Consider the following 14,321-nt stretch of genomic DNA (forward strand, 5'->3'; position numbering starts at 1 on the left):
CAATGAAGTTTGTCGATTGACCCTTCCTTTCCTGAATGATTTCTGTGTAGCACGTGATGCTGTTTGATAGTATTTTACCCACAGAACTTTTTTCAAAATTGGAGTCAGTCTTTTCAAACCCTGCCATCCACTGCTTTATCAGCTAAGTTTACGTAATATTCTAAATCCTGTTGTCATTTCAACAATTTTCCCAGCATCTCCACCAGGAGTTGATCCTATCTCAAGGAACCACTTTCTTTGCTCATCCATAAGAAGCAACTCCTCATCCGTTAAAAGCTTCATCATAAGATTGCAGCCGTTCTTCAGATTACATTACTAATTCTAGTTCTCTTGCTATTTCCACCACATCTGCCATTACTTCCTCCACTGAAGTCTTGATCCCTCAAAGTCATCCATGAGGGTGGAATCAACTTCTTCCAAACTCCTGTTAATGTTGATATTTTGACATCTTCCCATGAGTCACAAATGTTCTTAATGGTACCCAGAATGGTGAATCCTTTTCAGAGGGTTTTCAATTTACTTTGCCCAGATTCAGCAGAGGAATCACTATCTATGGCAGTGATAGCCTTGTGAAACGTATTTCTTGAATAATAAGACTTGCAAGTTGAAATCAGTCCTTGATCCATGGGCTGCAGGATGGATGTTGTGTTAGCAGGCATGAAGACAACATGAATCTCCTTGTCCATCTCATCAGAGCTCTTGGGTGACCGGACACTTTGTCAGTGAGCAGTCATAGTTTGAAAAGAATCATTTTCTCTGAGGAACAGGTCTCAACCGTAGCCTTAAAATATTCAGTAAACCATATTATAAACAGATGTGCTGTCATCCAGGCTTTGTTGTTCTATTTATAGAACACAGGCAGAGCAGATTTAACATAATTCTTAAGGACCCTAGGAATTTCAGAATGGTAAATGAGCACTGGCTTCAAGTTAAAAGTCACCAGCTGCATTTGCCCCTAATAAGAAAGTCAGCCTGTCCATTGAAATTTTGAAGCCAGGCGTTGACTTCTCTGAAGCTGTGAAAGTCCTAGATGGCATCTTCTTCCAGTATAAGGCTGTTTTGTCTCCATTGAAAATCTGTTGTTTCGTAGCCACCCTCATTAATGATCTGAGCTGGATTTCCTGAACTTGCTGCAGCTTCTACATCAGCACTTGCTGCTTCACCCTGCACTTTTATCATGAACCAACCTCTGCCAGCTTCAAGCGTTTCTCCTGCAGCTTCCTCACCTCTCAGCCTTCATAGAATGATGAGAGTTAGGGCCTTGCTCTGGATTAGGCTTTGGCTTAAGGGCATGTTGTGGCTGGTTTGATCTTCTATCCAGACGGCTGAAATTTTCTTCATATCAGCAATAAAGCAGCACTTTCTTATCATTCGTGTGTTCACTGGAGTAGCACTTTCAATTGCCTTCAAGAACTTTTCCTTTGCATTCACAATTTAGCTTTCGGCCTTTCTCAGCTTTCAACATACCTTCCTCGCTAAGCTTAATCATTTCTAGTTTTTAACTTAAAGTGAGAGACTTGCGACTATTCCTTTCACTTGAACACTTAGAGGACACTGCAGGATTATTCACTGGCCTAATTTCAATATTGTGTCTCAGGGAATTAGGAGGCCTGAGGAGAGGGAGAGAGACAGTGGAATGGTTGATCGGCAGGGCAGTCAGAACACACATTTATCAGTTAAGTTCACTGTGGTATATGGGTGTGGTTCATCATACCCCCAAACAATAACAATAGTAACATCAAAGATCACTGATCACAGATCACCACAATAATAATAATAATAATAATAATAATAATAATAATAATAATAATAGTTTGAAACATTGAAATAATTACCAAAATGTGACACAGAGACATGAAGTGAGCAAATGCTGTTGGGAAAATGGTGCCGATAGACTTCAATTGGTAAACAACACAGTATCTGCAAAGCATAATATAGCAAAACACAATAAAACGAGCTTTGCCTGAAAAATCTCATTTCACTCTAAGGTAACTCTGTTGCACAAATTTCAAGTATGGTGCTATGAAAGCTCGTAGCCCATATCATAAGAAATAAATTGTGCTGAAAATGATAGGAAACTACCATCTGGCATTTTCTGTATTAGGTCATGTTTACATTGCTTAGGAAACATTTTTTCTAGGATTATTAATCAGTAGTTAAAAACCTAAATCGCTACTGAATATATGGTTAAAAGGGTAAATTTTATGTTATATATAGTTTACCATAACTTTTTAAAAAGAATCAAAAACTAAAATCATATTTATTTATTGTGTACAACTTAAAATATTTTATGTATTCTAATTTCAAGTTGTAGAATATTTTGCATAACTGAATATTTCATTAAATCTATAGCAAGAAAGCAGTTATAAACATTGCTATATAAAATGATAGTGAAGTATTAGTAATATACTGATGAAATAAAGAGCAGGAAGCAAATGAGCACTATGTCAACAGATAATTTTTAAGGCCTGTGCTTATCTAAAGCGCTGCTATCTCCCACTGCTCTAGCTAGGCTGCCTGCTATAGCTGGAGACATTAAATAGAACAGGGAGAATGGGTTTAATTCAGCCATGAAAGTAAGCATGTGCTCATTTGTCCTGAGCCTTAAAAAGGTCAGGATTGGTTTAAAGAATTTTAAGCAACAATACAAATGGATATCAAGACCTGAACCTAAAAGAAACTTAGCATACTTGGCTGCTCTTTTCTACTCCACATTTGCTTGTTTTTGATGGAATCTGTGTTCATGGCAAAACAATAGTTTATTATAGACAGGTGCTCAGATTCTTTTTAACGATAGAATCATAAGAGTAGGGGGCAGATCTAGGAAAAGAGGACAATTAAATATGTGATACAGAATCAGTACATAATCCTGAGAGATAGCCAAATGGTAAGAAAGTGGTAATTCTGAAATTTACTTTCAAAGTTAGTTTAATTAGAATTGTTTAGAGTTTAGGGATAATGGGTTTTACCTGAGTCATGGACTGGTCTTGACCCTTGGCTACAAGATACTTAAAACAAAACAAAACAAAAATGATGGGGGAATTAAAGGAAAGAAAATTAAAAAGAAGTTAATATATCAAATGTAGACTTTCAGTTATATGATTATGAGTTTGGGACTTCACCATTCCCTAATGAAAGAATGTACCAAAAAGTTACTCTACATCTATTTACTTATTTAAGAATCCCAATATAAGAGACTCATTAGAAGGCAGCCTTATTCATAAGGGGTATACCACTAAAGGCAATTTAGTGAGCCTTATGTTTTGGCTTAAAAACAACGGTCTGACTGGTTTCTTTAACAGAAAATAAGCACTTCTATACAATTGAGAAAGCTACATATTGGGACTTCTTAGAAAAGATTATTGCTATTCCACTGAAGAGTCAATATGAGAAACCTAGTTGATACTTTATACATTTTTCATGTATTTGATGATGTGAAAGGAAGCCACTTGGTCCATCCTCTATAAACTGGGTAAAGGTGATCATCTTATTTGGATTTGGACTTTTCTGTACAAGTTCACAGCTATCTAAATTCATAAGAGGTGAAGTCGGGAGATGACAGAGGTGAATTGAAGAATTTATTTGAAGGAGCAAAGTCAGCATATATAAATGTGAGTGAATCAAAAAAGCAGAATAGAGATAGGGAAAGAAACTGGTTTCATTCAGTTGCAAGAACATAAAAGATAGCATCTCCTATTCTCTTTCCAAATTCTATCACACAAATCCAAAGTATTCTTGAGGCATTGCTTATATTGAGGACTATTTATTCACCAAGGAGTCAGATTAAGAAGGCTCTAACCTATCTCCTGTTTTCAAAAGTTCTTAGCACTTCTGTTTACCCCAAACTAGAAAAGGTTGGCAGCAATGGCCTTTTTCAGTCATGTATTGAAGAATCAAAGGGTAAGATGATGAATTAGCTCTATTTCCCTCAATTTCTGGGAGCATCATGTTGGTTGATAAAAAACACTATAATCATGTCATTTTCACATATGGTCTTAGTCAAAAGAAAAAGTATTCTCCACGTTATTGTTTTTGGTATCTTTTTTGGTACTTCTTCTTGTTGATACAGATTTCTAGGGAAAGCAAATAAATAATTTAACTGTATATTTTACCTGCATTTCCAGTGAATAACATCAACTAATATTAAGAGCCTACTATATGACAAGCACTATGCTATTATAAATGCTTTACATATATTATCTCAGTTAAGCCCTACAACTTTATGAAGCATATACTATTATAACCTCCATTTTAAGATGAGGTATGTGCGATTTGCCAAGGGTAAGGGACTTGTCTGAGATCTAACACCCAGCCAACCTTTGAACTCAAAAAACCTGACTGCACAGACTGCCTTTTTAACCACTATGACAACTTCATTCTTTTCCTAATATACATTCCTACAAAAGTTTCCTTAGCAGATTATTCATGAATAGATCACAGTAACAGAAATACGTTCTAATTCTCTTAACCTTTCTCCAGGCCAACAACTAAAGGATGCTTAGAAAACAAGCAAACAAAAAGTCTTCATCTCTTAATACCAAAATTACAGTAAATTTTATATCAAATATGGAATTCATATGATAAAGGTTTACTGAGAGTTTGGTAGCTAGACAGATTGTTTGGCAGTTAGGAAAGTGGTGCAAAAGTACATATATATTTGCAAATGTGGTTTTCCAGTGAATTGGTTCAATAGATTTGTATTCCGTTTCACTCCATTACTCTAAGAGCAAAATGTTTCCTGATGATTTAGCCTGTAAACTAATGTGCTAATCCTTATTACAGACCACATTCCCAGAATTTGGATCCTAATGAATATTAGAAGCAAAACACTTGCTCAAATAGATGTTAATCCAGATGCACTTGTCAAATGACTACTGCAAATGTATTTTGTAAAAGTCAAGAGTTCTGCTTGGTCACTAGTCCTCTAAAGGGGAATATCAAGTGGCAAATATAGAGCAAGTCTACCAGAGACTGTCATCATTCAACATATATATTAGAATTAAAAGGTGAAAGTTTTCCTCATTTTTCATAGGTGCAAATGTGGGGGAAAATTTCAACAATAAATTAGAGCACTGCTTATGCATAAGTGAATAGGCATGGTTTAGAAAGGAAAAAGTATTTGGACTTTGGAATTAGACATCTCGATCTAATCACTGCCCCAGCACTTACTAGCTGATTGACCTCAGGCTAGATATGTAGCCTGATCTCAGTTTCTTCCAAATGTCAAATAGTGATGCCTTTCTTCATGGGGTTGCTGTGCAACTTTAAATATTATAGGAAAAGGATCCACCCAATCCTTGGCCTATGGCAGGGACTCAATATATGATCATTATTTGTGGGCTAGTTATTAGAATCATCATAATGCATGTTGATATCAGAGCCCTTTGTTGGGGAATATTTACTAGACCAAATGTATATACAATGTATCAATCGTCAGTTGGCAATTTCTACTCATATGTTTATCATCATATGGAGAAGAAATCAACTTATTTGATAAATTACTACAGGATAAGTTGTGTTGTTTCTATTTACAGATTAGAGAAATTAGTGTATGTGATTTCCATTATTTGGCCATATCTTGAAGAGTATTTCAGGAATGGTCCTTCTAAAGATACAGGTTACAAAGGACTGTGACATCTTCTGTCTTATCATTAGTGTATCTGTTAGAATAATCCCAGGGGTTTACTACAATGCCTATAGCTTCTTTACATTGCATATCTGTTATTTGTTGGTGGGGGGTTGGGGAGGAAAGCCTTTGCTAAGAGTAGTCACTTAGGGATCTAGGTTGAGAGAGTAGCAAATCAGTGTTTTAAACATTATCCATCATGGTGCAACAGGGAAAGAGAGAATTCTTTGAGGATGTTGCACTGGATGTAGGTACATGCTCAAAGAGGTGACATTTGTCACTTTCATTCACAACTCACTGGCCCCACCCACCACAAAATTATCAACTGTGCCATTCTACTTTGTAACAGGGAAGCAGAGACCTGGACAAGTGTTTTTTAACAGTATTAATGACTATTCCAGCTAGGAAGCAGAATCCTAGCAGTTGCAGGGCTCAAATTTAACAATATGGCATTGCTCCCTTTTTATCTCCTTCGAAAATACAGAAAACTCCATACCACAATGGATAAATACCCAAATGACATCTGGTACCCAAAGAAATGGTTGCATATCTACAGGTATATCCTACCTACATCCTTACTACATAGTAGTAAGCACACTACTAAAATATATAGCTAAAAAAATCCATTTGCATCATGGACCCAAAAATCATAGACGCACCATAGTATTAGGGGTGAACTATTTCCTTTTTCTTGGTAATATAAAGAACTAGAAAAGTGTAGGCCAAGCAATCACTGGTTGGAATACATTATTTATGTCCAAGAAAAACTACAATGACTCCATGTAACTGATAAGATAGGTGATCAACTTAAACAAGCTATAATATTTAAATTCAAATTATACATTAGCTTTGTCGGCAAAATCTATAAATTACGTATGTTAAAAGACATGAATGACATTAAAGTTGTGTTCAATGAAACCGATAACTATTGGGTTAGACATGTGAACCTGTGGCAGTAAGCATAATTTCCAGGCAAAAAGAAAACGAAAGATTAACAAAAGAAGTAGAAGAAAAGTAACAGGAAACAGTAGTCCATAACCAAAGTTATACTACTATACTAATGGAGATAAAACCAATAAAACTCTGATGTCTCAAGTGGAGAACACTAAGTCAGCAGTTCTCTCTCTGGGCTGCATATTAGATGCATCTGAGGAACTGAAAAATGCTGAAGCCTGGCCCTACTCCAAGAGATTCTGATTTAATTGATCTAGTAAGATGGAGCCCACGCACTGTCATGTTTTTGTTGTTATTGTTTTGTAAAGCTCGCAAATGCACGTCTAGGCTTATGAAATGCTAAACTAAGTCATGCAGTAATATATCAAGCCAAAAAATAAACTTGCAAATGATGAGTTCTGCAGACATACACCTATTAAATACAAAGGAAACATTTGTGCCAATGGGGAAAGAAGTATTCTATGCATCTACATTTTAAAAAACAGCCATCTAGCACATGTTCATGTCTATTTTCTCTGAGTAATTAACAGAGTAATAAGTATTTTAAATACACACTTTTAAGAGAATCAAAGTTTCTTCAAAAAGGAGGTGGGGAATGTCAGCTTTCTTTACAGTCAATGATGTTATGGTAAACAAAAAAATAAAATGTTATGAATAAGCCAATATAAATTACAAATATGCAATCTAAATATTACCTTCAACTTTTTTCTAAAGTATATCCCAATATTTCTATGAGTAGTTTTATTTATTGGAAAAAAATCTGTATGAATAGACAGTGAAACAGTTCTGTTGTGCTCTCAACAATAAAATTAATGTCAGAGGTCCCATAAACATATCAACCAGGGGTAATTGACTATGCAAAAAAAAAAAAAAAGCCAAGACAAACATGAACTAAAAGAGACAAGTTAAAATTTTTATAATCTAAAACTAAGAATATTTCATTTTCTCATAAATGCATATAATGTCTTTCTAGGAGAGCTTATTTATCTTCCACCTTAATATATTTTGTAAAATATTCAGTCCATATTCAGTGAAAATTCTGAAATATTTAGTCAGCTGTTAAACTAAACTTATACAAATTAAGAGAAAACGATGTTGAAATAATGTAGGAAGTAATATTTAGTCAGCTTAAGCCAGTAAGAGTGACATATGTCTATCATTCTTTGTCTAGTTTTAGAAAAAGAGATCAGACAACTTGTGCAATGTGCACCCCTTCTCCACCTCATCTAAAAAAGTCTTTAAGAAAGTCGACATTGTCTACTATATATTATTTCTTGTGTAAGTGATTTTTTTTTATGAGGGCAGGGTTTGTGGATTTAATATCTGGGCCAGTATGGAACAGTGTAGGGCAGCATTTGAGGATTTAGGAGCTGCAGTGCAGAGAGGACCATGAAGATTACATCCCCAGAATTCTAGGCAATAGAACTGTAGGTTGGCATCAATACTGTCAAGGTCTCTAAGGACAGAAAAATCTCATCTATTCCTGGGGAATACATCAATTGGAATTATCCATTTTCAACCAGTTTCTCATATGTATAATTTTTACCATTTTTTTATCTTGGTTATCAATATTTCCTGAGTCAATCTCCTTGCTTTCTGTTTCTTGAGTAGATTGGGACGAGGAGGGTTCAATCATCTGTTAGTCTCCCCTCCTGGCTTGTCCTTAGAGACAGAACACAGTGGGGTAGTCTAGCATGTGCCAACTGAACTGAGGTAAAAGGGAACTAAACTTTCAGCCCTGAATGAAGGGACCCACAAAAGAAGGCACCCCTATGCTATCACCAAAAAAACAAGTAAAGAGACACATACAAGAAGAAAAGAGTAAGGGCAAGGACAGAGCCTGTAGGTAGGTACCCTGAATGACAGTAGAGGAGAGAGCCTGCCCCAGAGCCTGTGGGCACCCACTGGGTAATCCACCCAGAGCACCTGGCTAGGTGGGAAGGTGGGGGAAGGAAGTGGGGGAAACAAACTTTTTTTTTCTGCTCTCATCCTTTCATTAGGGGAAGGCTTAATTTAAGCAGCCGTAAAATTCTTGGCCTTTGCAAGAATATCTCAGTTTGCTTTAATGCCTTCAGAAGGTTAAAAATGTATGGCTACTGATTCTTAAGTACGGCTTTGTTTTGCATCAGATATTTTCCTTATCCCAGGGATTAATGGTATGCTCACCGATGCCAGGCTACTTAAAATTAATTCCGACAGAACTCAAACCCTTTGAATAATACTAGTTCAGACAATTTTAAAATAAACTTTGAGGTTTTTACTTATATTTAAACATAATTTCTTAAGAACACCCCACTCTTTATCACATTGTCAAATATCTCTAAGCTTCATGAGAAGTTAGAAGGTGTCCCCATCCTTTAGAAGAAGGGAGAGGGCAGAGGAGGGAAAACACTCCTTCCTTCCTGTCTTCGGTGGTTGGCAGCAGATGTGTGTAGGAGCAACATTCAAAATGTCAGAGCAGAGAAGGTGCGTCACATTAAGATGACTGACTCACAACTATCATGAAATGAATGTAAGTGACGTAATTACACGCTTAAATATTTTTACTAAAACAGCCTTCCCTTTCAGCTGCTTTCAACCTGAATAGAACAAAGATACTGTTTATGCCAAAGATAGAGTAAAAGCCCATTTTAAAGTACCTTAAATTCTCATAGATTTACTTATACTGTCGATTAAATGGCACACCTTAAATATACATACTTATACATACATTTGAATATATATACTTCTCACTATAAATAGAAACCAACCAAATTGCATAAAAGGCATACACATTTCTGACATCAGATTTCTAATGAAAACATGCTTTGCAGATGAAAAGTTTTAATATTAGAATATAGACACAGATAATTGAATTAATTTATATGATTAAACCAAACCCATGGGAAAAGGTCCAGTTTACTTATTCTCATCAACCTCAGAGTCCAGTCTATTCATTAATTTAGTGTGTGACTTAAAAGTTGAAAGAGTCCAAGAGATACTGAAGGAGTCAGTATAATGAAATATTCCGTTTGAAATTTGAAAATCTGGTTGCATTCCATAATTAATTTTCCCTGTGAGCTAGGGCTACAACTTAAGAGTCTTCTCAAGAGAATTAAAAAATTACCAAATGATAACCTTAAAATTATCTCAGAAGGCAATTCTGTAAAGTCCTCAGTTGATTTATAATATATTGCCATTAGAAAAATAAAATTTAAAAGTACTGCACGGCTATTTTCATATCCATGTTTCCTTTGAAAAACTGTTTTAAAAATACAAATACTTGAGTTTAAATAAAGAGTATGTACTATTTTGTTTATATAAATATAAAAGCAAATAATTATATATCTTTTAGGACCTGAGACAAAAAGGCCACAATTAAAAACAAGTGCAAGAAGAATCGAAGTTTTGATATTACTGTACCTACCTTTAATGCGATACTATAATGTCCAACAAATGTTGCCTTTATCCATGATCTTGAGTGGGGGTCACCCAGGAATTCTATGTGATACTGTTCAACATTTCCATCCAGGTCATAGGTCACGTATTGCCTTTTAAAAGGATCAGGGCAAAGTATCCCTGGCCAACTTTCAAAAGAAAATATTTTTTTATTATTTCGATGCTCTAAAAAAGGCAAACATCAATACATCTGCCACAATCATATATCAAACTTTGTTCTTTCAATTTTAATAACTTATTCATAAAACTTAAATATTCATACTTGTATCTTTTAAAAGTAGGATATTCATTTAATACAAGTAATCAGTTGTATGTTTGTAGATATAGAAAACTTTGAAATAGTCACATATTCAAGATCTACATAAGATATAAGGGAAAAGAGTTATAAGACAAAAGAGTGATCTCCAGGGTCTGTAAGAAACGTTTACATACTGTTAACAATAATGATAAGAGAAAAAAGATTCATCAGATTCATGGCAGGGTTGAATTAATTCTAACCAATCACAATGATTCATTACTAAAATGTTAATTCACTGACAGGGCTTCTGACAGGGTAGGAGGGAGCGGGCACTTCCTTAACCAAGGCTGCCAAAGGAGTGCTGGTGGCTCAGGCTGTGATAACACCGGACATTCTAACTACCGTGGGTGAAGCAGACATACAGCTCAGCAGTTCTGTATTTGTCCCCTTTCCCCCTACAAGCTCCACTGGTAGGTGACGAAATTGCTAAAAATGCTCAGTGCTGGAAATAAAATTGATCCTTTGCTAAAAATAAATCTTTAAGGCTGTGTTTTCTATGACATGAACCTCTAGACATTCCTTGATATGTTTCATTTTTCCATTTGGCAATTAACTTTTAATTATAATGAGCAATCTTTCTAGACTCTGACCTATTCTTCGGAGAATAAAGCAGGGAGGGAAGGCAGTAAATAAAGCCAGGAGGCTGTGACTAAATAACATACAATAGAAATCTGACTGACTTTTATAGATCATGACCCAAAATGTGCACATCTAACATACCCAAACATTCAAAAATCTGTACAGCTGCCAAGTTCTACTTCAGTCTGCAGCACTGCAGAGTGAAAAGATGGTGAAGTTCAAATCAGGAGACCCAGACTCTAGTTCTGCCTCCTAACAAACAAGAGGCTTCAAGCAGGTAACTAGGCCTTACTCACTAGGCCTCTGGTTCCTCACTGTACTGTCAAAACATTCAAACAAACATGTGCTTTACACATTTTTTTTTTCCTGGCAAAGTAAAAGATTGTAAAGTGTCAACATTATGGACTGAATTGTGTATCCCCCTACACCACCCAAATTCATATGTAGAAATTCTAACCCGTAGTACTTCAGGTTGTGATTATTTGGAGATAGGGTGGTTAAGGAAGTAACTACGTTAAAAAGTGAACCCTGATCTAACATGACTGGTCTTACAAAAAGAGAAGAGTAGGGCACAGACACGCACGGGGGGGAGGCCATGTGAAGATGGGAGACAGACCCATCTACGAGGCAAGAAGCGGGCCTCGGAATCAACCAACCTTGCCGAAACCCGGATCTTAGACTTTTAGCCCCCAGAATTGGAAGAAAATAAATTTGTTACTTGTAATGCACCCAGTCTGTGAAACTTTGTTATGGCAGTCCCAGCAAACAATACAACCACACAGGGGTGATCGCTGGTACAACCGAAAAGTAGAAAGAATGAGCCACAAAGATTTTTGCCTCATTTAGGTAATTATTCCAAAACTAGATAAATTATATAGATAATTTTAAAACCTAGAGGAAGCATACACTCGTTCTATAAAGATTCTGAAGTCACAAAAGTAGAAAATCTATAAATTGTTTGGATTTGAGGACTATAGATTGTTGATATTATTATCAATTGATATTAAAGGTTTGAAGTCATAAATACAGATATGAATCTAACAAAGCCAACTATTAAAAAGGTTTTACAGATCATAAATCAATAACACAATGTAAACTAATGAAAACAGTCCACGGTTAGTATTACTAATGTAGAAAATCTGATCCCAGGCAGTTGACAAGTCCCAAGTAGAGCTGTCAGAAGGTGGTGACAAGTACACCGGTAACCGGGGATGGTGGACTGAGAATAGCACAGTTGTCCGGCTGCTCCCTGGATGCTGAGCAGAGTCCTATGGCTCTTGGGACTCTCTGAGTTAAGGGAAATGGGGGTGGAAGGCTGCCTGGCAACCCTAGATTATGAAAGAAGGGCTAGAGGATTACTAATGGAGTCGCACTATCTGGAACCCGAAGAAGCCTAGTAGTTGGAAGAACTGGAAATGATAACGGGAAGTCAAGTAGAGGTTCGAATGTAAGTGTAGAAGACGCTCAGGTTATTATCAGGTTCACGTCACAATATCAAACTGCTGTCTGGCAACTCTTACTGGGCTGTGCTTAAGAGTAAAACTCGAGTGGAGTTTATCTTTTAAACCTAAGTTGGAAATCTACATTTCTGAAGGAACCCACTCAAAAGAAGAAGACTGCAATAGGCAGATGAACAACTAAGAATGAATGGCAGCTGCATTGGAGACCCCCAACATATCAAAAATACAGGAACAAGTGGGTCCTTCAACCTGATTAACAGCTATTTTAAAAGAACCAAACTGATTAAGAGTATATTTTTTTAAAAGTTTTGTAAAATGTAAGGGGCTCATGTTTAATACTATTGATTTGCTCCTCACAGCAATTTTTTAAGCGATTATTGCCAAGCAATATCAAATTAAAAGTATCGCCTACTCCATTCAGTATCAAACAGTCTCAGGATTTCTAACACTTAAGACGTGAAAGAAAGAAATATTTTGCAGTTATTATGTGAAAGATGAGTGACTACATTTCTGACACAAATTCTGATATAACTAATTTTTACACCAAACCTACTTGGTCCAAGAGTATTTGATTTAAATTATTATTCTATAACATATAAACAAAAATTGAAATGACTCCTAAAACTAATTAGATGCCAATAAAAGGAAAAAGACTCTGTTCATTATTTAAAACATGTTATATTATAGAAAATATTGGATGTTGATTTAAAGATGAATTATAAAAAGTATTCTCAAGTGTCAAAATGACTGGGGCATGACTGTATTTCTTCAGGTGGTGCAAAGAAATTGTCTGAATCCTCGTCTGTACATCTCGGCTAAAACGGAATGTACCTAACTGTAGAGAAAGCTGAGCAGAGGCAACAGATGTAGAAAACATGATTACTTCCCTCCAGCTGCTCTATCTATCATCTTCTCTGACTCGCTGATTGAAAAAAGCTGATGTCCATTTTTGCCCTCACTCTGACCTCAATTTGAGTTCCAAAACTGTCAATGATGATAGCGCATTGTGCACTTCTACTTCCCAATTTTTCACTCCCATATTGATGAGAAATTCTGAAGCGTTGTCTGGGGGCTTAAAGATGGAGAGGGAGAATAAGAGTAGACAACCCAATGGAAGGGTATCAGGACTCCAAGGAAAGTGTATGATCAATTTCAGAATCTGTGGGTGGTGGGAGGTAAAATGTACAAATACAACAAAGTCAAATAGATACAAGGTGTTAGAATCCCTTTGGGGGGAGTGAACATTTGGACAGAACAAGAAGTAACTTGAAGGGAAGTGCAAATATATCCTGAAGAAACTGATGCCCTACACATTTCTTATCCAGTGGAAATGACTTTTAATATGATAGCTATTACCATCAATAGAAGTTGAAGCCTAAGCACGGATTTATTTATAGTCAATGAGAAGTACATGACTGTTATTTTCAAACTGTGCTTTGGATGTTTAAGAGGAGAGCAAATTTTACTCATTCCTAATCTGTGGGAAACAAAATGAATGAGCTGGAATCATCACTGACTGGATGCTGTATTTGCCAAGAAATCTCTGGGCTGTGCCTAACTGCAAGGGCTGCTGGAAAGAGGAAATGTCACACAACACACACACGAACACACACACACACACACACACACACACAATAAGTATATTAATCCATAGGGAAAATAATGCAAACAAAAAGTAATCAGGTAATATTTTATAATACTGAAAGCATCTAGTAGAAACTTCAATTTATAAATTTATACACTACTCATCTAAAAAGAATCACTGGATTGGTTTGTTAACTCAAAGGCATATTTTATTGCTGAGCTGTTTTAATACAGTACATTAGAAGGCAAATACATTTTTCTATAAATTAATTTTCAGATTCATGAGAAAGCTTTGTATTCTGTAAATATGCCCAAGGTAGTATCCTAAATAGAGCCTACTTTCTATTTGACAATGTATCTTCCTATACTAAATTAGATATGC

General features: G+C 35.9%; 1 protein-coding gene across 1 annotated transcript in view; it reads right to left on the reverse strand.

Moving 5' to 3' along the window:
* The window catches only part of ZCWPW2 (zinc finger CW-type and PWWP domain containing 2), a 115,045-nt gene that overhangs the window by 57,184 nt on the left and 43,540 nt on the right, over positions 1–14,321 (reverse strand). The window contains exon 4 of the mRNA XM_019660620.1: positions 9,987–10,146. Coding sequence (XP_019516165.1) covers positions 9,987–10,146 — 160 coding nt within the window. The remainder of the gene's footprint in view (positions 1–9,986; positions 10,147–14,321) is intronic.

The sequence above is a fragment of the Hipposideros armiger genome, unplaced genomic scaffold (assembly GCF_001890085.2).
Source record: "Hipposideros armiger isolate ML-2016 unplaced genomic scaffold, ASM189008v1 scaffold_322, whole genome shotgun sequence".
NCBI lineage: Eukaryota > Metazoa > Chordata > Mammalia > Chiroptera > Hipposideridae > Hipposideros > Hipposideros armiger.